Source organism: Stomoxys calcitrans, chromosome 4 (assembly GCF_963082655.1).
Source record: "Stomoxys calcitrans chromosome 4, idStoCalc2.1, whole genome shotgun sequence".
Taxonomy (NCBI): Eukaryota; Metazoa; Arthropoda; class Insecta; order Diptera; family Muscidae; genus Stomoxys; species Stomoxys calcitrans.
The window spans coordinates 73,991,523-74,018,670 of record NC_081555.1 but is presented as its reverse complement, the minus strand read 5'-3'; the positions used below and the strand labels follow the sequence as shown (position 1 = coordinate 74,018,670).

Here is a 27,148-nt window from a genome sequence, read left to right as displayed (position 1 = left end):
CATTTGGTAGGAATTTTCTTAAATTTTGTGGTAACGTGTGAACGCGCCCGGTAGCCCGCAGCTAAGCTTCTTATGACGGCGATGAACACCACACACATATATCGTTCCAGCCTGTGTGGTACTCACATCCATACCGTGTCGGGAGTTTTTGATTTTTACCACATGTCCTATATTTTATAAGATTACCTAGACTTCCATTGCTTAAGACACAGTAATAGGCCTTTCATTGTGGTTCTATAAAGTCCCGAAAGGCGTAGATGTCCGTTTGGTATTTTTTTCCGGTTGGGGAAGGGGTCTGTCCTCTAGACATTTATTGTCAAAGACATTTAATTTAAGTCAAATTGTCGAGTTGAAGGATGTTTTGAGTGTGGAGCGGTAACCAGAGGCTTCGTCCCTAATATTAATATAAGACTAGTACTCTACTATTAAACACCATTCACTGAAGTCCCATATTGTCCCAAACGGCCAATATGTAATGTTGCGGGGTTTTTGGGGGTGGGGAGGCTACCAGACACTTGGTCCAAAATATTTATGCCAGATTCGTAGTCTACCCCTTAAGACTTTTCATTGGAGGCTCAATTTGTATCAATTTGTATATGCCATTTTTTTTGGGTGTGCGACGTCCCTAGAGACCTTGGTTCCAAAATTTGTCCTCCAGACATTTAGTCCTTCATAATAATATCACAATTGTGCCCTACTGTCAAAAACATTTAATTTGAGTCAACGTGTTGAGTTGAAGGGTGTTTTGGTTGTGGTGTGTGTGTCAAACCCCATATACGGAAATCCCATATTGTCCCGAATGGCCAATATGCAATGTTGCGGGGATTGTGGGGGTGGTGCGGCTACCAGACACTTGGTCCAAAATATTTATACCAGATTCATACCCCTCAAGAACTTCATTGGAAACTCATTTTATAACTTTGGACAAACATGCCAGGTTTTTGGGGGATGGGACGTCCCCAGAGACCTTGGGCAAAAATTATTAATCAAATTCGTACTCTACTCCTAAAAACCTTTAACCACATTTTCATGCGATCCCATTTTGTCCCAATCGCTTAAAATTTCCTTTTGGGTGGATTTGGGGTGGGACGTTTTCCAAGTTATTTGACCTCTAAGTTGTATACCCATTTCTTGTTTTTGGGTAAGGGTGCACACAAAATTTCGCTTAAATCGCAGCAACCATCTAGGAGATCCTGCTTTTTTGCAAATTATAGTAAGGGAGATAATCATTTCACATTCTCTGGAATTTCATTAAAATCGGTTCAGCCGTTTTTGAGTTTATACGGAACAAACAAACTAACAAATCGAAACACATTTTACATTATTTCACCCAAAAGGGAGTGAGTCGAGCTAATGACCATGAGAATGAACATCACCAGAAATTGAAGGATTTTAATTGATTACTGAAAAGAAATTGCCAGACAACAGATGGATTTGATCACAGACAACACGCCTTCGGTAGACGTTGCTAGCATGACGTGCTTTCTCCCGACCGTAGTGTTGCCCTCTTACCTCCCCGGCCGGGTCGGGCCTAGCTTGATAATTTGCAGCGTCAAATTTAAATCCAAATGGAAATGGCATATTGAATTTTAAGTTTGGCTGCCACAACCCAATTCCTGCTGCTTCATTGCACTTTCTATTTTCCACAAAAATGTAAGTGTTGGATTCGAACCCATTCCCTTCCGCCAAAAGCCTTCGGCGGTTCTAGGAGTAGGACGGATTCGTTTTTTCCGGATTCAGGTTTTGGTTTGCAATCAATATTCAAACAAGCAATATACACATCTAGTGTTGAACTAGCCACCATTGTATTCCGATTCTTTTAACATTTTGCATGTGATGTATAGTAATTTGAAGATAGATATGTATATGCCATAGGGTATAATATTGTCGACACTGTCCGTTTTTTGCTATCATTGCTTGTTACAGGTACATTTTTAAGCAAGGCAAATAATCTGGACCTTCTGGAAATATAATCGGCATACATAGCATATATCTAATACGAATATAATGTACTGTTGAAATAGTTCCAAGAACTCGTATAGGAATCGGTATGTATACGAGAAATATATACATAGATACATTTCGATGTAGCCCATCTTCGAGAAGAAACCGGAGCGCAAAGGTTAGAAAGTCCCCCTATGACGCTGAACGCTTGGATTCTAATCCTAGCGATAACATCGAAACCATTTTAAGCGGTAGTTTTCTCCGAAGTTGGACAAAAGATATTCTGTAATGGGGCTCAATTGCCGCAAGCTTTATCGAATAAAATTTCGTATCGAAAGTTTTCTGTCTGCAAAAAGGCGGATGGATGTTGATTCATTAAGACAGGATTGCCACCCACGAAGCGCGTCTATTCAAAAATGTGATGTCTAGGTTCGATTTGTTTGAATTTTAATCTTATAATTTTAGAATGTGGATTTTAATGGTTGTTGTTGTAGCAGTGTTGTACACTGAGGCGGCAGCCTTTGCAGATGAAGGAATCCATCGGGTCAATCCGGTACGAACAACCGGCGGTAGTAATTGCATGTTAACAGTATTTGATACAAATTATAAATTTTTATATAGAGTGATGGCTGTGTCCGATTGGGTGAATCTTTGCGTTGAATCTTTGAGTTGAGTCTTGAAGTACCTATTTCGGATAGCTGATTCGAAAATAAACTCCCAGGGAATTAATTTCTCCCTTGAATAAAATCCTATTATTCTGATTGAATGGGTAGAGGAAAAATTTGGGAGGTAATTTCGAATTTTCGAAAACAGGTTTTTTGCTTTAGCTGTTTTACTTTGGCTAAAAATTTTACTATAATTTTTTTGGAAAAAAGAACTCTAAATGTTTGTTTAACTTTTTATACCCACTACCGAAGGATGGGGGTATATTCATTTTGTCACACCGTTTGCAGCACATCGAAAAAATCCATTTCCGACCCTATAAAGTATATATATTCTTGATCGTCCTCATCCAACAATCGTTGGCTAAAATGAGATGCTTCCAGAGTGTTCTGGTGGATGTTGGCGAATTCCCTTGCCAAAAGGAGTTTAGGTAGCTAAATCTACCGGATCGTTCTTGGGCAGAACTACTGAAGTGAGTAATATATAGGTTTGCTTCGACATAAACGTTGTGGTGATCTGCCTGATACGCTGTTTTATCTAAAGACCTACATTTATGCAGCTAGAACTTGAATATATAATCGACATTCCGGGCGTCGGTCGGCTCTTGGACTATGGATTTATTTATTGGGTTGCACAAAAAGTAATTGCGGATTTTTTAAAAGAAAGTAAATGCATTTTTAATAAAACTTAGAATGAACTTTAATCAAATATACTTCTTTTACACTTTTTTTCTAAAGCAAGCTAAAAGTAACAGCTGATAACTGACAGAAGAAAGAATGCAATTACAGAGTCACAAGCTGTGAAAAAATTTGTCAACGCCGACTATATGAAAAATCCGCAATTACTTTTTGGGAAACCCAATATATCCCTGTGGCGCGAACGTTGCCAAATGTGGCAGTATTCTTTAGTAACTGATGGTCTAAAGTGTAATAAACAGGCAGAAGACTTCTTGCATATCAATAAGTGCTGCCGGATGCTTCTTTAAGCTCAATAATAAGGGACCTCTTTTTCCAATCACTTTACAACATACACATATGGGTCTAAGGATATTTAAATATGAGTCACATATTTTGATACCTATGTATATCCCGTGGCAGCCGGATTGACCCGATGAAGTCCTTCATGGGCAAGGGCTGTCGCCTCGGTCTACAACACACTGCTACAACACAACAACTTACAAATGTATATTCATTTATCAATTCTAGAATTTTCGCCTTTTATTGTCAATAAATCTGAAAAACTTATGCAAACCTTCTATGGTGGGTACATGACATTTACGCTGGAGAACTTAACAAAATTGTCTGTCTGTCCGTCTGCCCGCCTGTCCATGTTTTTGTGTGTACAAACTACAGGTCGCAATTTTCATCCGATCGTGTTCAAATTTGGTATGGGCGTATTTTTCGGCCTAGAGACAAAGCCTATTGTAATTACTGATGAATTACATTACTGGTGAATTTCATGGAAATCGGTCTAGTATTAGTTATATAATTCGTCAGATTTTGGGTAATTCGCAATAATGCTGTCATTTGTCAACCGTAGTTATTACAGTATGAACATATTTTTGCTCGCCGAGGTCCATCAAAAGTGGTTCAGAATTGGATATAGCTACCACATTGTACTTATAGGGTAGGTGTAGTGTATTATACAGTCGACACCGCCCGACTTTTGGCCCTTCCTTACTGGTTTATACTAACTCCCTTCCATTTGTTTAGGGGAATTTTTCCCAAATTTTATCGTCTCATTCTCCCTTTATTTCGATTCAGAATAGCTACTTTTTTCCCTGGGAGAGATTTCCCATTTTCGAAGTTTGTTTAGAACAAGACTCCCAGAAAATTGTTATTCAGAATAGGGAAATAGGGAAAAAACTCCCAGGGAATTGATATTCATAATAGGGCTGGTATTTAATTATATATTGTTTTTTTTTTTTTTTGAAGTACCTATTACGGATGGAGTCGGTGATATACTTTTTCTCAGAAATGATTTAGTCGATTCGCAAACCGCTTAATTCATGGGAAAACCAACTATAATATCAACAAAACCACTCAGTACTTTATCATTATGAAAATTTACGAAAGAAAATCTATCGTTTCTATTAATATTCTCCCAATCATTTAGATCAATAAAATATTTTGGGTTTATTAATTTAATTAGATTTTTTTTAATTTTCGTTTGCGCATACACATATCCTCGAAGAAATGTCTAGATATCTGTAATAAATGTTTGAAATAATAACACATACATATGTTTAATTAACAAAAAAAAAACTGAGTGAAATTTTAAGGTAGATTTGAATAACGAAATATATACATATGTAGATCAAATATATTTATTCATAGAAATGCATACAAACTAAAACCAAACAAACATTACAGAAATACATGTAAGAATGAAAAGTCAGTTATGTATACAAATTTTATTAAGTAAACTAAATGTGTATAAACAATGGAACTGGAAGAACGAAAATCCAATAAAAAAGGTTGATTGTACATTGTACGTTGTATGTCATAAGAATCTGATGAAAACAAAACAATTGTGATGGTTTCAAAACGAATAATTTTTTCGAAATATATATCAATTTTTATTGGAGATATAATGAAATTGATAACAAATTATTGAAGCAAAGTTCTATTTGTCGATGCCATTTCCCTTCATACTTCTTTTTTCCTGGAGATATCTTTATTAGAAACTGTTGTATTGTATTTAAGAGAAGAAAATTTAAAAATGCTATGAGGAAAGTATTGGCCCGGTCAGACTATAATTCTATAATAAAAATCCATCTATTAATTTACTATCCATAATCTGATTTTTCTATTGCATACTACATAATCTTGCTCACTCTCACTCTCTATCTCTTTTACTCTGCTTAAATCAAAATTATGCTATAAAGAAAATTTAACCCAAATAAATCATTATTATGGCAATAAAAAACCTTGCTTAACAACAAAATCACCTAGCCAACATTTCTTTAAGGCTAGCACAGAAATTGTTTCTTTTTAATACGAAAAAGGCACAACCACTATTTAATGTCAGTTATAATAATGAAACATTAAAAATTTGGCTATAACTCCAATAGTTATAATAAAAATATAAAAACTTGCTATAGCGTAAAAACTCTTTTGCTTCCGTTCATGGAATTGTGCCATTTTGTTCTAAACAAAGATATATTACAAACATTTATTTAAAAATCACATTTAGATATGCAGAATTTGTTTACTAAATCCTCCATTTGAATACATTTGTGTCTTTTTATGAGCAAATATTTTTTTTTTTTTTTTCTACTAATTTTGTTATAATTAATTGTGTTCTCTTTTTGTATTTGTTTTGTTTCTTTTGCCCCTTGGTTTCTTTTGCTATTGTGTGCTACTTTGTACTTTGTAAGTTAATCTTTACAACAACTACAAACTAAAATATATTAAAAGTAATTATTAACTTTCAAAAATATTTTTAAGTAATACATACATATATCTCTATTATTAATATTGTAATTACATTCATTTAAGTTTATGTATCGAAATTTCAAATGTTACATGTTTTAATGTAAAAGAAAAGAAAGAAGGAAACAAGCAAACCAATAACTAAATTAATTTTAAATTTTAAGCCTTCAAATAACATATAAAATAAAGATAAGTAAATATGAAAATTCATCGAGAGCTAGTTTGAAACCGCTTTTGATTCAAAGGTTTTTGTATAAAAACTTGTAAGGGGGCTCAAATAGTTTATTAGTATAGGTAACCTTTTCCATGTTGTTGGGAAGAGTATCTCCGTTACTTTCAAGTTCAGCAAGATTGCTTTTGACCTTAAGGTTTTTAGCAATAGGACAAAACCACACCCAATTATCGTATGGATATCATATATCACATGCCGCTATTTCTTAATCATACCGGAAACCATTGATGCTATTTACTCGGTCTTAAAAGATGAGTTTTTGAAGGTATATACAAAGTTGGATACTTTATCACAAACTAAAACTAAACTGACATATTTTTAAGGTTCCCCTTATTTCGAATCAGGATTCACTAATAGAAGGTTAGGTCACATGCAAAAACACAAAGTGGATAGGCCCCATAAACATCATTAAGGATGTCAAATCTGACGATTGAAAATGTCATCATATAGGAGAAAACGTAAACAAAGAATGAATGTAAAAAGAGAACAAGTTGACATCCTCAATGCCAAGTACTGCCAAATATTAAAAAAAAAGTATATCGGCTGATCGCTTGGCTTAACCTTATTCAGTGAATCCTGATTTCGAATTAAAAAAAAATGCCAATGATTTTGAAAAGAAATGGAATTTTTCCTTTTGTTTGGGTGCTATAGGTAATAATCTTAGAAGTGTTAACAAAACTATTCCATTTTAACCCTTCTTCGTTTTCATTGTTTTAGACGGCAAACATATTGCTATCAAGAGCAAAGCCGAATATGGATCATTCTATTACAACTACAATGGATTCCATAGCGTAATACTATTGGCCGTTGTTGACGCAAACTACAACTTCGTATATGTTAATGTTGGTTCCTGTGTGAGTCCATTACGGAAAACTTCTTGGTTTTTTACCTGTAACAGAGAGGAAGTACCTTTCGTATTCGTTGCAGATGATGCTTTTCGGTTGACATCAAGAATGTTAAAGCTTTATGGGGAGAGGTCAGCTAACGCAAACAAAATTTTCAACTACTGATTAAGTTGGGCACGCCGAGTGGTTGAAAATGCGTTCGAAATTTTGGCAAACAAAATCGAAATATTTCAAAGGGAAAGGGAAATCGCATTGCACACTTTCATCAAAAAGCTGCACGGATTTGATCCAAAGTTGTTGGATTCCAAAAACACAAGCATTTTGAACTTTCAGAAAGGGTCCTGGCGAAATGAAGTGAGTGTCACTAATCTTCAAAAAAGCTAAGGTAATCGCTCAGGAGATGAGGGGAGAAAGGTACGGGATTCACACGCTGAATATTTTAATGCAGCGGGTTATGTCTCTTGGCAAAATGATGCTATATTAAAATTCAATTTTTAATTGTAACAGTTAGTGCATTATCTCTCTCATTTTCTACTTAAAGGGTAAATGTAGTGTATTATATAGTAGGCAGCGTCCGGCTATTGCCTCTCCTTACTTGTTTTAAATAAAAAACAAATCATATGTATGAAAATGGCCAAACACCCACAACTGAAATAAAAGCGGTGTGATCTTATTCCCCCACCGCTATAAAAATCTTGGTCCCCCACTTGGCCTCAATTCCTTCAGAACTAGAATTGATGCCCGCTGGCGCGATGTGTGTCCGCTTTGTGACCTGACATAAAAAACAACAACATCATTGCAACTAGAGTACAATTCTGCAAAATTTGACGTACAGAACTGGCGTTGATTCGTTGTTAACTGTAAAGGGTAGCAGCACCATTGCATGTACAACGATCTAGGCAACATGAGAATGAAATGAAAAATATTGGGCGTAAATAACAGGCTATGTCTAAAAGAAGAATCCCACCACCATCACATCAGTTGGTCCCAACGATATATTAAAAACTTTTAATTTTTCGGCAACTTCATTAAATGCAACATATCGTGCATGTTTATTATGATAAAACTTATCCTTTGGATTGTAAAGGCACTCGTACGATTGCTACAGCCCAATTATCTCCAATATTGCCTCCTTTGTCCAATTAATCTGTAATAAATTGTGTTGCCCAAAAAGTAATTGCGGATTTTTCATATAGTCGGCGTTGACAAGTTTTTTCACAGCTTGTGACTCTGTGATGGCATTCTTTCTTCTGTCAGTTATCAGCTGTTACTTTTAGCTTGCTTTAGAAAAAAAGTGTAAAAAAAGTATATTTGATTAAAGTTCATTCTAAGTTTTATTAAAAATGCATTTACTTTCTTTTAAAAAATCCGCAATTACTTTTTGGGCAACCCAATATATAAAAATATTATTTATTTCATTAAAAATTGTATAGAAACTTACCTTTGTGTGCTCGTTTTTCATTTTTATACCCTCCACCATGGGGGGTATACTAAATTCATCATTCTGTTTTGTAACTCCTCGAAATATTCGTCTAAGACACCATAAAGAATATATATATTCTTGATCGTCATGACATTTTAAGTCGAACTAGCCATCTCCGTCCGTCCGTCTGTCTGTCGAATGTACGCTAACTATCGGAGGAGTAAAGCTAGCCACTTGAAATTTTGCACAAAAACTTCTTATTAGTGTAGGTCGGTTCGAATTGTAAATGGGCCATGTTTTGATATAGCTGCCATATAAACCGATCTGGGATCTTGACTTCTTGAGCCCCTACAGGGAGAAATTCTTATCCGATTTGGATGAAACTTTGCATGAGGTGTTTTATTATGACTTCGAACAACTGTGTTAAGAATGGTTCAAATCGGTCCATAACCTGATATAGATGTCATATAATCTTGACTTCTTGAGCGTATAGAGTGCGCAATTCCTATCCGATTTGGCTGAAATTTTACACGACATGTTTTGTTATGACTTGCAACAACTGTGTTAAGAATAGTTCAAATCGGTCCATAATCTAATATAGCTGCCATATAAACCGATCTGGGGCCTTGATTTCTTGAGCCACTAGAGGGCGCAATTATTATCCGATTTGGCTGAAATTTTGCATGAGGTGTTTTATTATGACTTCCAACAACTGTATTAAGAAAGGTTTAAATCGGTCCATAACCTGATATAGCTGCCATATAAACCGATCTGGGGTCTTGACTTCTTGAGCCACTAGAGGACGCAATTATTATCCGATTTGGCTGAAATTTTGTACAACGGCTTCTCTTATGACCTTATACATACGTGTCGAATATGGCATGACAAAACCATTTCTACAGCGGCCTAACATCTATAGATATTCCTACTTTTGGTATCCATCGATTAAATGACCTCCGCTGCACTCGCTATTGTATAAAGCTACACCTGGAAGACGGTGCATTCATTACGACGGAAATATTGCAAAGTAAATGGTCGTAATTCTGAGTGACTCAGACTGGTCAGGAAGAGGGTAAAGGAAAGGCTTGAAAATGGATTGAACGTGCTCTTATCTAGTCGTAATTCGAAATGTAGGGACTCATGTCGGGGATAATACACTGGATGTTCATAGCAGGGATTTTTATCTATGGTTGTCTGGTCTGACATCGGGCTTTGGAGAGATAGGTAGGATGATCGAGAAGGTGGAATTCGCTGCGGTGGTGCTAACATGGGGAGCGAGATATGCTCCGAGAAACGCGCTAAATAACAATCTGATATCCTTGTTGTATACTGGATGTGCGGCGTCAAAGGAGGCCTTATGCTATGGCTGTTGGGGCCTGGCGTTTCTCGAATTTCGGACATATTTCTATTATATTGGTCTGAAGCGTCTAAGCAGAGATCGGATCGACTAATTTTAAAACCCAAACGGGAGGACCGGTTTGTATGAGAGCTATATCCAGAGATCAGAGAATTTTATCAGATCTTTAGACACCCATGCCAAATACTGTTTACATTCAGTCATATTTGGATATAGCTACCTTAAAAATCCACATTCTTTTTGGACTTGCTGAGCACATATAAGGCAAGTTTTAGTTTTATTAGATCTCACGACGCATGCGCCAATTACAATTCAAATCGGCCAACTTTTTTTTTAAGGCTGTGACATAGATCGCTCTATCAATTACTCTTCATTACTTTATAAAATGTCTATTAATATTTCTAACTGGCTAAAATTAAGAGCGATCACAAGATTGTTGAAAAGCGTCCACATCTGGACGGAGTTCATTGTTTAGAACTATATGGTACAGCGAAGCTATAGAACCGAACCCGCGTTTTAGTAAACCGAGCACCCTACTTACTTAACCTCCTTATAAAATGAAATAGTCTTTATTATTGAAATAAAATAAGTTAAATTATATTTGGTACATGCTCTTCAAAAACTAATGGTGAACTTAGAACCTATACGTGTATGATGCCCCTCCACGAAAATCTGGACGACTGTTTCCATAGGGGCCACCTAAGTGCTGGGAATACCCGCCAGTAGCATCTATGGAGTGTCTGCCGTTTTGACTCTCCCAAACATTTTTGCGAACATCCACATTTACATTGTAGCCATCCTTGGGAGATCCACCTCCAGATGCATAAATTTTAGGATCCTGACGAAGATATATTCAAATTTTATTGAAACTCTGTTAGGCTGAATCGAATGAATGTATTGTAAAAATACCACTGCCGATCCTTATCAACTTACCTTAATTTGCGCAGGAGGTGATTGAGGAGTAGCATGGGCGAAAGCTAAGATGCAGGCGACAAGTAAATATAATCCAAAAAATTTCATGATTATGCTTCTTTGTTCTTTGGTTATAGCTGAACTAACACTGATAAAAATCCTTCACCATTTATACATTTTATAGTCTCACAGTTCTCAATCAATGGGGGAAGTACTTCCGAGAAATTCCCCTACTCAATTGTGCCTATTTAAAAATGCACATGCTCTTCTTTGTGTTGTTTCATTTTAAGTCGCTGTCTCTGTTAAGACGTTCGTTCTATTTACATACAACCATCTGGGATTTTTTTTTCAATTTCTGATGATAAGGCATCGATGACTTTTCAAGGGCGGGGAACTACATTCTAGCTATTTCTAATATTGTAGATTAAAACATATTTTGTGGTAACATTTTAAGAAATTGTTTTATTTTTAATGTAGTGAGCTCTCTTTCGAGACAAAAATGATTGATTTTGACAAACTTCTGAGGGCAGAAAGAAGCATATCCGTAGGGATTCGGAAAATGGAAACTCAAAAATACGCGTTATTGATAGCAGATAGGTTGTGTTCCCGGTTGACACGGCATAACTGTGAGCACCACACCGGCTGGAACTTTGAGCTTCGATTTGTGTGGGGTTCATTGTTATCGCGGGAAGCTTAACTAAGCTCCTTTCATATATAAAAATTTAATTAAACGAAACAACTTAAAAAAATCATCAAATAAAATGGTCCAAAGAGTATCTAGGTTTTAAGTCCATTGTGATACCACGGTAGTGACAGACCATGGCTTCTGGTGGGAATCGAACCCACGACCCCTGCAATGGTAATCCAAGCAGAAAAGCCCACTCGGGAAGCCCACTCGGCTACCGGGGAATATGTAAAGATTAGCAAAATTAACAACAACAAATTCAACGTATTGATGTCAAACCTTAGCTTTGGCAGCATAAATGATTATTCTCTGCCAATGAAGAAGGAGAACCAATTCCCATTCTTTATTACTACAGTTTGGTAAACTATTCGAAAAAACAATTTACCAACAGCTGAATTCGTATGTAGCACATAAAGATATTATTCCAAATCTCCAATCCCGATTCCGTAAAGTCACTCTACAATAAAAAAAATGCACAAAATAACCAATAACGCTGAAAATATATTTGAAAAGAAAGAGGTAAGTACTGTAGTATTATTGGACACATTTCAAGCTTTTGATGGAATGATGCACTCGTTTCTCATATACAAAACCAGAACAATAGAACAATATTACCGGAAAGTAACTGCTTGTTATTATAATCAGGCCTACATGACAGATTTTTTCGAGCTAAATAAGAATAAAAAGTAAAAACGTGGTGGATATCCACCATCAATGATATAATAATCATCCTATTTTATTATAACTCCACTGCTATATCCATAGTGGAGGCCACCGTAGCGCAGAGGTTAGCATGTCCGCCTATGACGCTGAACGCCTGGGTTCGAATGCTGGCGAGACCATCAGAAAGAATTTTCAGCGGCGATTTTCCCCTACTAATGCTGGCAACATTTGTGAGGTACAATGCCATGTAAAACTTCTCTCCAAAGGGGTATCGCACTGCGGAACGCCGCTCGGACTCGGCTATAAAAAGGAGGCCCCTTATCATTGAGCTTAAACTTGAATCGGATTGCACTTATTGATATGTGAGAAGTTTGCCCCTGTTCCTTAGCGAAATGTTCATGGGCAAAATTTGCATTTACTACATCCATAGTTATATCTAAATAGGATCTGGTATCTATCACATTTTCTTCAGGTCCCGAGAATTCCCATACAAGTAACAGTTTCAGCGAAATCGGACAAGAAATTCGCTTTTCACGGGATGAAGACCAAAATTAGAAGATCGGGCCATATCACTATAATCTGATCTGATTCATATTTGGGTCGGATGTCGGGAGGCTTAAAACAACTCACTATTTCAAATTTCAACAAAATCGGGTAATAAATAAAGTTTTTATGGGCTTCAGACCCTTAATCGGCATATCGGTCTATATGACAGCTATATCTGGGTCAGATGGCAGGAGGCTTCAAACAACTCACTGATTCACATTTCAGTGAAATCGGGTAATAATTAAAGCTTTTATGGGCGTCAGTCCCTTAATTGGCATATCGGTCTATATGACAGCTATAACTAAATATAATCCGATCTGAACCATATTCAAGTCGGATGTCGGTAGGCTTAAAATAACACACTGCTTCAAATTTCAGCGAAATCGGGTAATCAATGCAGGTTTTATGGTCTCAGACACTTAACCGGAGACCGGTCTATATGACAGCAATAACTTAATATAGTCCGACCTGAAACATATGACAGCTATATCTGAATATAGTCCGATCTGAACCATATTTGGGTAGGCATATCGGGGGTATATTCATTTAGTCATTTTGTTTGCAACGCATCGAAACACCCATTTCCGACCCTACAAAGTATATTTATTTCGGATCGATGTGAAGTTCTAAGGCGGTTTAACGATGTCCATGTGTCTGGCCGTTTGTCTGTTGTTATCACTCTATAGCCTTCAAAAATTGAGATATTGTGCTGGAATTCGTCACAGATACGTCTTTTTCTGTCATATAGACCGATCTGCTGATTTAGGGTCTGAAACGCATAATAGCTTTATTTATTACCCGAATTCGCTGATGGTTGAGATCGGACTATATTTGGATATAACTGCAATATAGACCGATCTGCCGATTAAGGGTCTGAAACACATAAAAGCTGCATTTCTTATTCGATTTCGCTGAAATTTGAAACAATGAGTTGTTTTAAGCCTCCCGATATCGGACCCAACTATCGTTCAGATCGGACTACATTTAGATATAGCTGCTATAAAGACCGATTTGCCGATTAAGAGTCTGAAGCCCATAAAAGCAATATTTATTACTTGATTTCGCTGAAATTTTGAATAGTGAGTTGTTTTAAGCCTCGTGACATCCGACTTTTATATGGCCTTCCGATATCTGACCCAAATATGATACAGATCAGACTATATTTACGCATAGCTACCATAAAGACGGATCTCCCAATTTATGTTCTTAAAGCCTTAAAAAGTGGACTTATGATCTTGATCTCGTTGAAACTGTGGCTTGCATAAGAATGCTCGGGACCTGGATCAAATATGATTCAGACCAGCCCCTGTTAAGATATAACTATGGATATGATAGTGGAGTTATAAAAAAAATGTATGATTAATATATCCATGGTGGTGGGTAACCAAAGTTCGACACGGCCGAACTAAGCACGTTTTTTCTTCTAAATTTTAAAGTAGATTGTGCATATTGAAAATGACGCCAAGTTCAATTTAATGTTGTAATGTAATTCAAACTTAAATTATTGCCAATTATAAGCAGATCTCAGTTGGTAATTCAGACTGTTTCAGAGTTTATTTGGAGTTATTTCGATGGTATTTTACACAATTATATTGAAAGCCTTCCATTTTGTATTATGATCTGCTGTATTCGTTATACTATAAATAAAAAAACAACGTATGAGAGTTGTTGTTTCCGAAAATGTAAATGCCTACTTGTCGATGGATATTTCCTTATTGCCTAAATATGTTAGTGCCTTAGAAATGGTTGTTGAGTTTTCTTGTACCTGGCAGCCATTTGTCTGTTGCTATAATGATGTTTATCATTGAACATACTGGCATGTTTGTGCCTGGGGCGCCCACAACCCACCTTTGATACCATTTATAATGCTTTGTCCTTGTGGCCTGATCCTGAAGACCTAGCTTACATGTCGTTAGAGGTATACCCACAGATTCCAGTCTCCCTAAAATGTGTAAACTAGTTCCTTGTCTCTCGTCCGCTCTACAATTCCTTGGGATATCTTTGTGGCCCGGCACCCAGGACAGGTGAATTTTAACGGTTCAGCCATCTCTTTGAGAGATCTGCTATAGTCGAGGGCGGTTTTAAATTCAGAAATACATTCTACTGGAATCCAATGGTTGCCTGGCTGTTTTGGCATCGAAGGATTCTTCTATTTTATGCACAACCTCGTGCGGGCAGTCTCTACCTTCCTTCCCTTGACATAGGCATGCTGTTTGTTTTTGAGTAGTTCGCTGGATGTCCTACTCTTTATCATGGTTTCCATAAAACCTTCCATGGCTTATAGGTCTGTAGGCCTTTGGTGTCGCATAACTTGCCTTGCTGGGCTTGGGTTTAAACACCACGTAAGGCTTATAGGTCTGTAGGCCTTTGGTGTCGCATAACTTGCCTAGCCGGGCATGGGTATAAATATTGTACCTCCCTTGCCAGGCTTTTGGAGTATATGTAAGTCCCTGGCACGCTGTGAAGATATTGGTCGGGTGGGGTGCCAGATAGTCTGCCTCCTTCTGTAGTAAATGTTTTGAAGCTCCTCAAGTGTTCTTTCACCATAAATTCTATAATGATAAGCCTTCGATCAATCCCATTATTCTAAGATACTGGTGTCTCCGTGAGTCCCGTCGTATCCTGTGGAAAATGCGTTTTCATCGAAAGCTTCAACATGGCCTCCATTGTCTCTGCTCTCACTCTCATGTCGTCCACTAAAGTTTCAGTTTGGACATGGGTTTTTGAGGGAAACTTTTTCATCTTGGCGGCGTCAAAAGCTTCCAGGAGGCACATTTTGCCGCTCTGGTTACCTAATTGTATTCCTTGAGCCGTATGTATAACACATCCCAATGTCTCTGTGCTCCCGTGCTTTGTTATAAAGTCTGCGGAACTTTTTCCCAAAATTGTGTATCTCCCCGGTCATCCAGGATTTTTCTTGGTCATATTTCCTTTCTCGGAGAGGACAACTATCTTCAAAGACTCAACTAGTGCAGTCGTAATCCTGTTGATATTGTCATCAAATTCTTTTATGCTTGGATAATCTAAATTATCTTGCCCAAGTCTTCTTCTGAGTAGTCTTCCGAGTAGTAGGCGCTGGCGGTGCTATTCTAAACCTAATGAAGCGATGGTCTGAGAAGAAATGCTCCGTGGACAGCCGATATCGATGACTGCATAAGTCATCCATCTCTGTTGTGCTTCCTTGCAACTCCGGCGTAAGAGGGCGGTTCCTTACCTTTCTCATGGACCATCTTTCCCTTTCGTGATGGCTGGGGCCTCTCTTTGGAAGTCACAGTCCTACATTTAGACTCAGAGGCCGTCCGCGCTTCTTTCCTTGCTATTCCGACTTTGTCTACCTCCGCAGGACACTGTCTGGAGTCTCCATTGCCGGTGGCTGGCTTGGTCTTCCCAGAGTACTTGAAAGCGGGGACAGTGTTATGCTCTTCGAGAAATCTGATTCTCTCTCCAGCTTCCGTAGAAGTACCTGGAATGTCAGTTTTCTCCCTTCCAACATACTGCGCCTTCGCCCGATTGCGCTGTCGGTACATACTCCTCTGCCTCCTTCGTCATGCACCGGATTGCTTTCTCGGTTTGCTTGTGAGCCACCTCTCACTACTGCCGTCATTCCGCTATCCTCATCGGCTGCGATGACTGTTTTATTGACACTGTCGCTGTCTGAATCCGAGTCGGAAACACCACCTTTACTTAAAGGCTGGTGACGAACTGTGCATCCATCTGGTTTATCCGTCTCTTCCTCATTAATTAGTCTGACGACTAGCTGTGCACTAGTACTCACGACTGCAGGTGCCAAGGCATCGACACCTATAGAAAGGGAGGACAGCATGCTACGGCTGATGCCACCACCGCATCTGTTGGGTCTTTGGAATCCATTTTGAGTCTACTCCTGAAAGACTTTACAATTTTTCGTAATGTCTACCTATTTCGAGATACGGATTTTTTTTCTTTGAGGAGCGAAATGAAAACGCGTCCTCTCCACTCAACGGTTACTATTAATGTTCTGAAGATTAAATTTCAGTGAAAAATTCTCTAAAGATAACCTTTTGCCCAGTTTTGGGCCTACCCCAAAATTTTTTTTTAAAGCCAAAATGTCTATAAAATCTTTTGTGCATGCTCAATTCATTTTCCGACTCTACATTTTGCCTAAACTTTTTTATACCCACCACCGAAGGATGGGGGTATATTCATTTTGTCATTCCGTTTGCAACACATCGAAATATCCATTTCCGACCCTATAGTATATATTTTCTTGATCAGCGTAAAAATTTAAGACGATCTAGCCATGTCCGTCCGTCTGTCTGTTGAAATCACGCTACAGTCTTTAAACATTGAGATATTGAGCTGAAACTTTGCACAGATTCGTTTTTTGTCTATAAGCAGGTTAAGTTCGAAAATGGGCTATATCGGACTATATCTTGATATAGCCGCCATATAGACCTATCCGCCGATTTTGATTCGTAGGCCTATAAAAGCCACATTTATTATCCGAATTTGCTGAAATTTGGAACAGTTAGGCCCTTGAAATCTTTCTTCAATTTGGCCTAGATCGGTTCAGATTTGGATAAAGCTGCCATATAGACCGGCTTGGCTTGGGGCCCATAAAAGGCGCATTTATTATCCGATTTTAACATCTTCAATTTGGCTTAGATCGGTCCAGATTTGGATATTGCTGCCATATAGTCCGATCTCTCGATTTAAGGCTTGGGGCCCATAAAAGTCGCATTTTTCGTCCGATGTCTCCGAAATTTGGGAAAATGAGTTAAGTTATGCCCCTCGACATACTTCGGCAAAATGGCATAGATCGGTTCAGATTTGGATATAGCTGTCATATAGACCGATCTCTCGATTTAAGGTTTTGAGCCCATAAAAGGCGCATTTATTCTCCGATGTCGCCGAAATTTGGGACACAGAGTTAATTTAAGCCCCTCGACACCCTTCTTCAATTTGATCTAGATCGGTCCAGATTTGAATATAGCTGCCATATAGACCGATCTCTCGATTTAAGGTTTTCGCCCATAAAAGGCGCATTTACTGTCCAATGTCTCAAAAATTTGGGACACAAAGTTGTGTTAGGCTATTCGACATCTTTCTGCATCTTGGCCCGAAATCGGTACAGATTTGGATATAGCTGCCATATAGACCGATATCTCGATTTAAAATCTTGGCCCCATAAACGGGGCATTTATTGTCCGATTTCACGGAAATTTGACATAGTGACATATGTTAGGCTTTTCGACATCCGTGTCGTATATGGTTCAGATCGGTTTATTTTTAGATATAGCTACTAAAAAGACAAATATTTTGTTATTCACAATTGAACAATGACTTGTAATTATTAGTATTTGGTCCAAATCGAAACACATTTCGATATAGCTGTTATTGGGAATAAGGTACGCATTTTCACCGGATTTTGACGAAAGGTGGTTAACATATATACCTGAGGTGGTGGGTATCCAAAGTTCGGCCCGGCCGAACTTAACGCCTTTTTACTTGTCAACCTTCGCAAGCCCAAAACCCACCCGGTAGGGATCTTCGGTTTTAAACATCAATAACTAAGCGAATTTTTATCAAATCAAAAATCGCTTTGAACTTATTGGCTTAAATTTTTTTCTCTACAAGAAAATAATATCCAAACGCTTACCTTGATTTCCATTACCTATTGCTTTTAATATTTTTCGTTTTTTTATACGGCGAAGCCTAAGCCCACCCAGGAGGGATGATAATTTTCTACATAATATTTTGTGCGCCGCCATTAAAAGAAATAGAATTTTATTGAAAAAGAAAGTAAGAATAACTTGCTTTAGGATCCATAAAATAATAAATCCAGTAGAATATACCAACCGTAGCGCAGAGGTTAGCATGTCCGCCTATGACGCTTAACGTCTGGGTTCGAATCCTGGCGAGACCATCAGAAAAAAAATGTTCAGCGGTGGTTTTCCCCTCCTAATGCTGGCAACATTTGTGAGGTACTATGCCCTGTAAAACTTCTCTCCAAAGAGATGTCGCACTGCGGCACGCCGTTCGGATTTGGCTATATAATGGAGGCCCCTTATTATTTAGCTTAAAACTTGAATCGGACTGCACTCATTGATATGTGAGAAGTTTGCCAGTGTTCTTTAGTGGAATGTTCATGGGAAAATTTGCATTTGAATATAAAAATAAATTGTTTTCACTCATGGGATGAATACTGTGTGTTCCCATATGGCTAGGCACGTGCCTTTGCCCAACTCATGCTAAAACTGTCTTAGTGATGAAGTTGCTTTACTTGGGACAAATTAAGGGAGGGGTATGAATATTTTATTTTTAAATTTGAATATTTAAAAACATAAAGTTATAGTTTTTGAATAGAAATAATTATTAAAAATGTGTAATAATTAATTAATTGTCTGCATCCGAAACATCTGGGTCTTCTTTGTCGCCAATTTCTTGCTTTTGTTGGTTTTTACGAAGTTTTTTATTCTTCGTTCTTTTCTTTAGCTTTTTAGTAACTACTTCCTCGTCATCATTCTCATAATCATCTACTTCATCATTTTTAGTTTTGTTGGCGTTCTTGTTACTCTGTGCGCCTTTTGATGTCCTTGATTTTTTTCCTTTTTTAGTTTTCTTCTTAATTTTTTTATTCTCATCCTCTTCTTCATCTCCCTCACCTTCATCAGATTGGAAATTCTCCTCGTCATTGTCATCATCACCAGTCTGGGATTTTTTTGATTTTTTCTTCTTCTTCTTTTTCTTTGAGTCTTCAACATCTATGTCATCGTCATCTTCAATAGCCTTCAATTTTTGAGTCTATATACGAATAGGGTTTCGAAATTAAATTTTTTGCATATTTATTTTCAACGTCTTATGTATATACCTTTGAAGAATCCTTAGTAGATTTTGAATATGTCTCCTTGTCTGCTTCGATAGAATTCTGATCTGGCTTTAATTCCTGTAAAAAAGTTTTCAAATTAAAATTGATAAGCTTATTTATGCGAAGATTATTTTTTGTTAATTATAACTGATCGTTTGCAATGGAAAAATCACCGGTCAAATGGATAGTCCGGGGTCCAGTAACTGGCCACTTAAAACCGGTGAAATCCCCGGTTTGGATTCGGTGCAAAATCGTTTAGAATTAGGTTATCAAAGTGATTTATAAAATTGCCAACACAAATAAAACAAGTAAAAGCGTGCTAAGTTCGTCCGGGCCGAATCTTATATACCCTCCCCCATGGATCGCATTTGTCGAGTTCTTTTCCCGGCATCTCTTCTTAGGCAAAAAAGGATATAAGAAAAGATTTGCTCTGCTATTAGACTGATATCAACATATGGTCCGGTTTGGACCACAATTAAATTATATGTTGGAGACCTGTGCAAAATGTCAGCCAATTCCAATAAAAATTGCGCCCTTTGGGGGCTCAAAAGGTAAAAAAGAGAGATCAACTTATATGGGAGCTGTATCGGGCTATAGATCGATTCAGACCATAATTAACACGTATGTTGACAGTCATGAGGGGATCTGTCGTACAAAATTTCAGGGAAATCGGATAATAATTGCGACCTCTAGAGGCTCAAGAAGTCAAGATCCCAGATCGGTTTATATGGCAGCTATATCAGGTTATGAACCGAGTTGAACCATACTTGGCACAGTTGTTGAAAGTAAGAATAAAATACGTCTTGCGGATAGGAATTGCGCCTTCTAGAAGCTCAAGAAGTCAAGTCCCCAAATCTGTTTATATGACAGCTATATCAAATTCATTCAAATCGGATAAGAATTGCGCCCTTCAGAGGCTCAAGAAGTCAAGACCCAAGATCGGTTTATATGGCAGCTATATCAGGTTATGGACCGATTCGAACCATACTTGGCACAGTTGTTGGATATCATAACAGAGGCTCAAGAAGTCAAGATCCAAGATCGGTTTATATGGCAGCTATATCAAAACATGGACCGATATGACCCATTTACAATACCAACCGACCTACACTAATAAGAAGTATTTGTGCAAAATTTCAAGCGGCTTTACTCCTTCGGAAGTTAGCGTGCTTTCGACAGACAGACGGGCGGAAGGACGGACATGGCTAGATCGACATAAAATGTCGCAACGATCAAGAATATATATACTTTATAGGGTCTCAGACGAATATTTCGAGTAGTAACAAACAGAATGACGGAATTAGTATACCCCCCATCCTATGGTGGAGGGTATAAAAATTTGTGCCGGGTCTCACAAATGTCGCCAGCACTAAGAGGGTATAATCACTGCTGAAAAATTTTTCTGATGTTTTCGCCAGGTAAGTGGACAGGCTAACCTCTGGTTAGGATCCGAACCAGCTATGCAGAAGTGCCTAATGGATCTTGAATATGGCACATGAGTAGGCTAGACCCAGAGGTCTATGTTAATGTTAATCCAGAGAAGACTGAAATATGCCTGTTCACTAGGAAGGCGAAGGTGGGCCAATTTAACGCACCATGTTTCCTCAGTAAGACAATTTCAATTCAACTTCCTCTCTCTTGGAGAGGAAGTTGAATTGGAAGTGTACTGAGAAGAAGGCTCACAGATATTGGGCATTAAGTAGACGGGCCGTAGGCTCGAAATGGGGCCTGAATCCTAGTATAGTCCACTGGCTCTACAGGAGCGTTATTAGACCAATACCTACTTACGCCTCATAAGTTGAATGTGAACTTTCTTACGGACAGTAAAATTGCCATAAGAGCATTAACAACCAAGATGGTAAGGTCACGAATAGTCTTGCAATGTAGGACACCTTCTCCGAGGATGGCAAAATCCGCATCGTTTGGGTGCCGGGCCATAACGGAGTAAGGGGGAATAAAAGGGCAGACGATTTGGCGGTAAAAGTCAGAGGACTGCTGTCAATAAACTTGCTTAACCGGAAGCCTTTAGGTTCGACGCAGTTCGAGTTAAGGGTGTGGTCGACGAATGCGCATGTAACCCTGTGGAACAGCGAAATGGTCGGTAGGGCGGCGAAAATCCTATGGGGGGATCCAGATCGCAAGAAGACGAGACTGTTACTGAAAGGTAGTAAGAAGGAGGTCAGTATAGCTATTGGTATCATGACGGGACACATAGGACTACGAACTCACTTATGTAAAATCGGTGCGGCAACTGATAGCATGAGTAGGGCATGCGGGGAAGATAATGAGACATTGGAGCATTTCCTTTGTCATTGCCCGGCTTTCGCGTGTAACAGATACCGGCACTTTGAGGATTGGCATGGAAAACAATAAAAGATTTTGTAAGCTGCACGGTGAAAGAACCTTTAGTGGTTGAGCCATGGGTCTAAAATGTGTCCTGTGCAACTTTTGAAACTGTGTCGGTGGTTTGAACGCAAAGACAATGCCAATCGTTTTGTGTTGCCTTGAATGCGAGATTGAATTTTTATTTAAATTTATTGCTTGTTATGGCGAATATTATTCTTCAGATTTATTTATTTTCTCGTACGATCATCAAGCTCGGTTCGAAAGAGAAAATAAAGAGAATTGATAAGATTTTGGAGGAAAACACAATTTTAAGGAAGTTGACTAAAAAGTTAATCTTCGACAATTTTCTTTGGCATTTTCATCTTAAAATTTTTTTTATAGAAATATATATATTCGATTTTTTGTTATTAAATTTTAAGTGAAATTTTCTACGCCCCATACCAATATGTTTAAAAAACCCATTTTTCAGAGATTGGCCAATTGATTTTAGCGAACTTCTATTTATATATAGAAATCCAAAACTCGAATATGATAATCGTTTCAAATAATTGGGGGTTTAGCTGGTTGCGAGCTCGATTTACAAGTGTGATAGTAGTGGAAGGTAGAATCCCATGTGAATGTGAATTTAGGGCTATGTATAATCAGTACTCACTCTAGTTCCATTACTTGAGGAAGGACCAGGAGAATCGTTAGGTGATGGCGCAATTGGTGCTGGATTCTGTGTGTAAATATTAAAAAAATATACCATAATTGCATTTTATCTATAGTTACGTTTTGCATTATACTCACTTCTGGTCCACCAACAGGAGGTGGATTTGGTTGTGGGGTCCCAATACCACTTGAGGGTGGCACTGATGGTGGAGGAGGCTGATGTCGAAGTATTAAAAAAATGTTAAAATTTTTGGTGCGATATTTGATAGTTGTTTAATATTTTAATTATAAACATTTTTCATTGTTTGTGTCCTGCCGAATTTTTTTTTTTTATTAATAATAATCATGTGCTGGGAAATTTTATCACATCTTGTGTCAAAGATACACAATTTATAAATTTTTATAGAATTGTCTTACAATCAATTGAGTAGTGTTTGCATGACAAAGGAATTTTTTGTTGTCTTATATTTTTTAATTTATTTTAAGTTATTAAGTTTTCATTATGGAGTAGTTTTACATCAAATATTTTGAAATAATTGAAATCAATAGAAATGATAAATCTTTGGCAGACATTCAATTGAAAATTTGTCATATTAAATAAAATAACAATCTTTAATACTGACCTCAGGATTGCCGCCGCTTCCCATAGCAGGGGATCCTCCAGGCATTGGTCCCCCTCCAGGACTAGGTTCTCCTACCGGCATTGGTCCTCCTCCCGGCATTGGTCCTCCTTCCGGCATTGGTCCCCCTCCAGGCATTGATCCTCCCCCAGGACTTGGGCCTCCTCCAGGACTAGGTTCACCTCCCGGACTAGGTCCGCCTCCCGAACAATCAGGGCATCCGGGGCCGGGTCCAGCTCCTGGACTACCCCCGAGGTCTGGAAGTTGCGGCTAAAAATAAATAATGAAAATGGGCAACGTTGAAAAATAAGTAAGCACGCAGTTTATTTGGTTAGTACGGAACTATTGTATCTTACACTTAGAGAATTTTCTAAGCAAATACAGCAGAAATGTTTGCTATAATAGCAGAACGTCTGCTAAAAATGGCAAAGTATTTTTTTGTTTAAACAGCAAATATTTCTGCTGTTTTCAAAATGTTAACGTTTAATGTCACAAACATTTCAAACATTTTATATACCACCTTATTTTTCTTCAAGTCAACAAGCATATAACGTACAATTTTTACCAATTTTCAACAAGTTGATAATTTTTGAACGAATTTAAATAACAGCAAACAAAATAACTACTCCTATTATATTTATGCTTTTAATCAAAAACAAGTAAAAGCGTGCTAAGTTCGGCCGGGCCGAATCTTATATACCCTCCACCATGGATCGCATTTGTCGAGTTCCTTTCCCGGTATCTCTTCTTAGGCAAAATAAAGGATATAAGAAAAGATTTGCTCTGATATTAGAGCGATATCATGATATGGTCCGGTTTGGACCACAATTAAATTATATGTTGGAGACCTGTGTAAAATGTCAGCCAATTCGAATAAGAATTGCGCCCTTTGTGGGTTCAAGAAGTAAAATAGAGAGATCGATTTATATGGGAGCTGTATCGGGCTATAGACCGATTCAGACCATAATAAACACGCATGTTAATTGTCATGAGAGAATCCGTCGTACAAAATTTTAGGCAAATCGGATAATAATTGCGACCTCTAGAGGCTCAAGAAGTTAAGATCCCAGATCGGTTAATATGGCAGCTATATCAGGTTATGAACCGACTTGTACTTTATATGACATAGTTGTTGAAAGTAACAATAAAAAATGTCTTGCGAAATTTCAGCCAAATCGGATAGGAATTGCGACCTCTAGAAGCTCGAGAAGTCAAGTCCTTAGACTTGTTTATATGACAGCTATATCAGGTTTTGAACCGATTTGAACCATATTTGGCACAGTTGTTGGATATCATAACAAAATACTACGTGCCAAAATTCATTCAAATTGGATAAGAATTGCGCACTCTAGAGGCTCAAGAAGTCAAGACCCAAGATCGGTTTATATGACAGCTATATCAATTTATAAACCGATTTGAACCGTACTTGGCACAGTTGTTGGCTATCATAACAAAACACGTCATGCAAAATTTCATCCCAATCGGATAAGAATTGCGCACTCTAGAGGCTCGATAAGTCAAAAACCAAGATCGGTTTATATGGCAGCTATATCAAAACATGGACCGATATGGCCCATTTACAATACCAACCGACCTACACTAATAAGAAGTATTTGTGCAAAATAGCTTCAAGCGTCTAGCTTTACTCCTTCGGAAGTTAGCGTGCTTTCGACAGACAGACGGACGGACGGACATGGCTAGATCGACATAAAATTTCACGACGATCAAGAATATATATACTTTATGGGGTCTCAGACGAATATTTCGAGTAGTTACAAACAGAATGACGAAATTAGTATACCCCCCATCTTATGGTGGAGGGTATAATAACGCCTAAAATTGGATCTTTTTATACCCTACACTACCACTGTGGTACAGGGTATTACAACTTTATGCATTTGTTTGCAACGCTTAGGGGAGGAGGTAGACACATTGATAAGTATACCGATCGTCATATAATCACTGCCTGAATTGAATTAGCTATGTCCGTCTGTCTGTCCATGCATTCTTGTAATCAAGGTACAAAAGGTCTTATCGGATTAAAGTTATATATGAGAGCTAAATGTGAATCTGGCCGATTTTAACGAAATTTTGCACACGTATAAAAAATTAAAATAAAACACCTTTTGCTTAATTTTGTACAGATTGGACCAAAATGGTGGCTTCTACAGCCTTTAAAGGCCATATCGGATGAAAGATAGATATGGGAGCTATATCTAAATCTGGTCTGATTTTGACGAATTTTTTTTTTCACATATAAAACACCAAAACTGTGGCTTCTACAGGCTTAAAAGGCAATATCGGATGAAAGATATATACAGGAGTTATATCTAAATCTGAACCGACTTTTTCCAAAATCAATAGCGTTAGTCCTTGGACCATAAAATGGACTTTTGCTAAATTTAATGACAATCGGACAACAGATGCGAACTGTACCTTGATCACAAAAATACATGGACAGATAGACGAACATAGCTAATTCGAATCAGGAAGTGATTCTAAGCCGATCGGTATATTTATCAATGGATCTAGCTCTAGCCTTCTTAGCGTTGCAAACAAACGCACAAAGTTATAATACCCTGAACCACAGTGGTGGTGTGGGGTATAAAAGGTACGTATCAAGGATTGGAAAACACATTGACACAATTATACCTGAGGGTTAGAACCTTGAAAAATTTATTTAAAATCCATCGACTATAAAACTACGATTCGGGCCTTAAATGAGTATGAATATGATATATTTATGAGTATGAATATGATATATTAAATATATGATATATTTAAAGGAAGGATATGATCGACCTTTTTGAGATGAGTTTTTCGGTATACTTATAATCAATTTTGCTTTCTCTTGCTCAGCGGGAGATAACACGCAAATGCTTACCAAATCGATTGGACCATTGCCAGGGCCAGCATCGCCTGCAGGAGGCGTCTCCTTCTGCAACAATGAGGAGTTGGTTAAAATTAGAATTAAAATTAAAACATGATAATCTCATTGTTGCACATTAGAACAAGGAGAAATTATTAAATATGAATACAAATAAATATATTTATTTAATTGTTACTTACATTGTGTTTGGGGCCCTTCGGTTTTGTGTCCTTTTTAGTTTTATCTGAATCCTTTGCCTATAATTATTTTCCACCAAGTTTCAGTTAATTTTGATATATTATAAACTTAAATCATACATACTTTAGATTTAGATTTGGATGACTTAGGGTCTTTTTCCGTTTTGTTTGAATCTTTTCCCTAAACAAATGAAAGGAAAACATCACGATAAATTAATGATAACATGTAAAAATATTGCTTTTGAAAATAAAATGTTTGGCAACAATTCCTTCAGCAATTAACATAAGCCAAAGGGATAGTAAATTTCTTCTCATGGATACTTTATATTATGATAGGGTTTCTCATAATGTATGTGAACGGTTATGGCCCAGTTGAAAAAGAGATGACTCAAAGTTCGTAACATCCATGATTTGGCAGTTTGTTAATTAGTTGCCAAGTATTGTGATAAAGAACATGGGTGACCAAGGTAGCGTATGACGTATGTGGTTATTATTGTCAAATAGGAATCATACGCATCCATGTTTTATAAATTAAATAAAGGATTTATTTTAAATGATTGATGCTGTGTCAGAAGTTTTCGCCATCATTTGGCAGACCATAACCGTAAAAATTTTTGACATACAACATGAGAAACCCTTTATCTACACTCATAGAAACTTGTTGGTAAAAACAGCAAAAGATTTTGTTGTAACTGCAGAAAGTCTGCTGAAAATAGGTAAGCAGTAATTTGTTGCAAAAACAGCAAACAGTTTCTGCTCTTTTAAATCTTAAAAGGTGGTTCAAATCGGTCCATAACCTGATATAGCTGTCATATTAACCGATCTTGGGTCTTGACTTCTTGAGTCTCTAGAGGGCGCAATTCTCATCCGATTTGAATGAATTTTTGCACGAAGTATTTTGTTATGATATCCAA

General features: G+C 37.5%; 2 protein-coding genes across 4 annotated transcripts in view; both read right to left on the bottom strand.

Annotated features, from left to right (window-relative positions):
• Positions 1-10,471: 10,471 nt before the first annotated feature.
• On the bottom strand, positions 10,472-10,948 carry LOC106086283 (diptericin-D-like). Its single transcript, NM_001311241.1, is given in 2 exon segments — positions 10,472-10,736; positions 10,832-10,948. Coding segments are annotated over 2 exon segments (291 nt in total). The 5' UTR covers positions 10,919-10,948; the 3' UTR covers positions 10,472-10,532.
• Positions 10,949-18,976: 8,028 nt separating this feature from the next.
• The window catches only part of LOC106086292 (neurofilament heavy polypeptide), a 30,827-nt gene continuing 22,655 nt past the window's right edge, over positions 18,977-27,148 (bottom strand). For all 3 annotated transcript variants that reach the window (XM_013250907.2, XM_059368158.1, XM_059368159.1), the window contains 8 exons: positions 26,359-26,415; positions 26,238-26,294; positions 26,053-26,106; positions 23,172-23,438; positions 22,687-22,764; positions 22,550-22,615; positions 19,555-19,629; positions 18,977-19,487 (listed from right to left, as the gene is read on the bottom strand). In XM_013250907.2, coding sequence (XP_013106361.2) covers positions 19,080-19,487; positions 19,555-19,629; positions 22,550-22,615; positions 22,687-22,764; positions 23,172-23,438; positions 26,053-26,106; positions 26,238-26,294; positions 26,359-26,415 — 1,062 coding nt within the window. In that variant the 3' untranslated portion in view covers positions 18,977-19,079. The remainder of the gene's footprint in view (positions 19,488-19,554; positions 19,630-22,549; positions 22,616-22,686; positions 22,765-23,171; positions 23,439-26,052; positions 26,107-26,237; positions 26,295-26,358; positions 26,416-27,148) is intronic.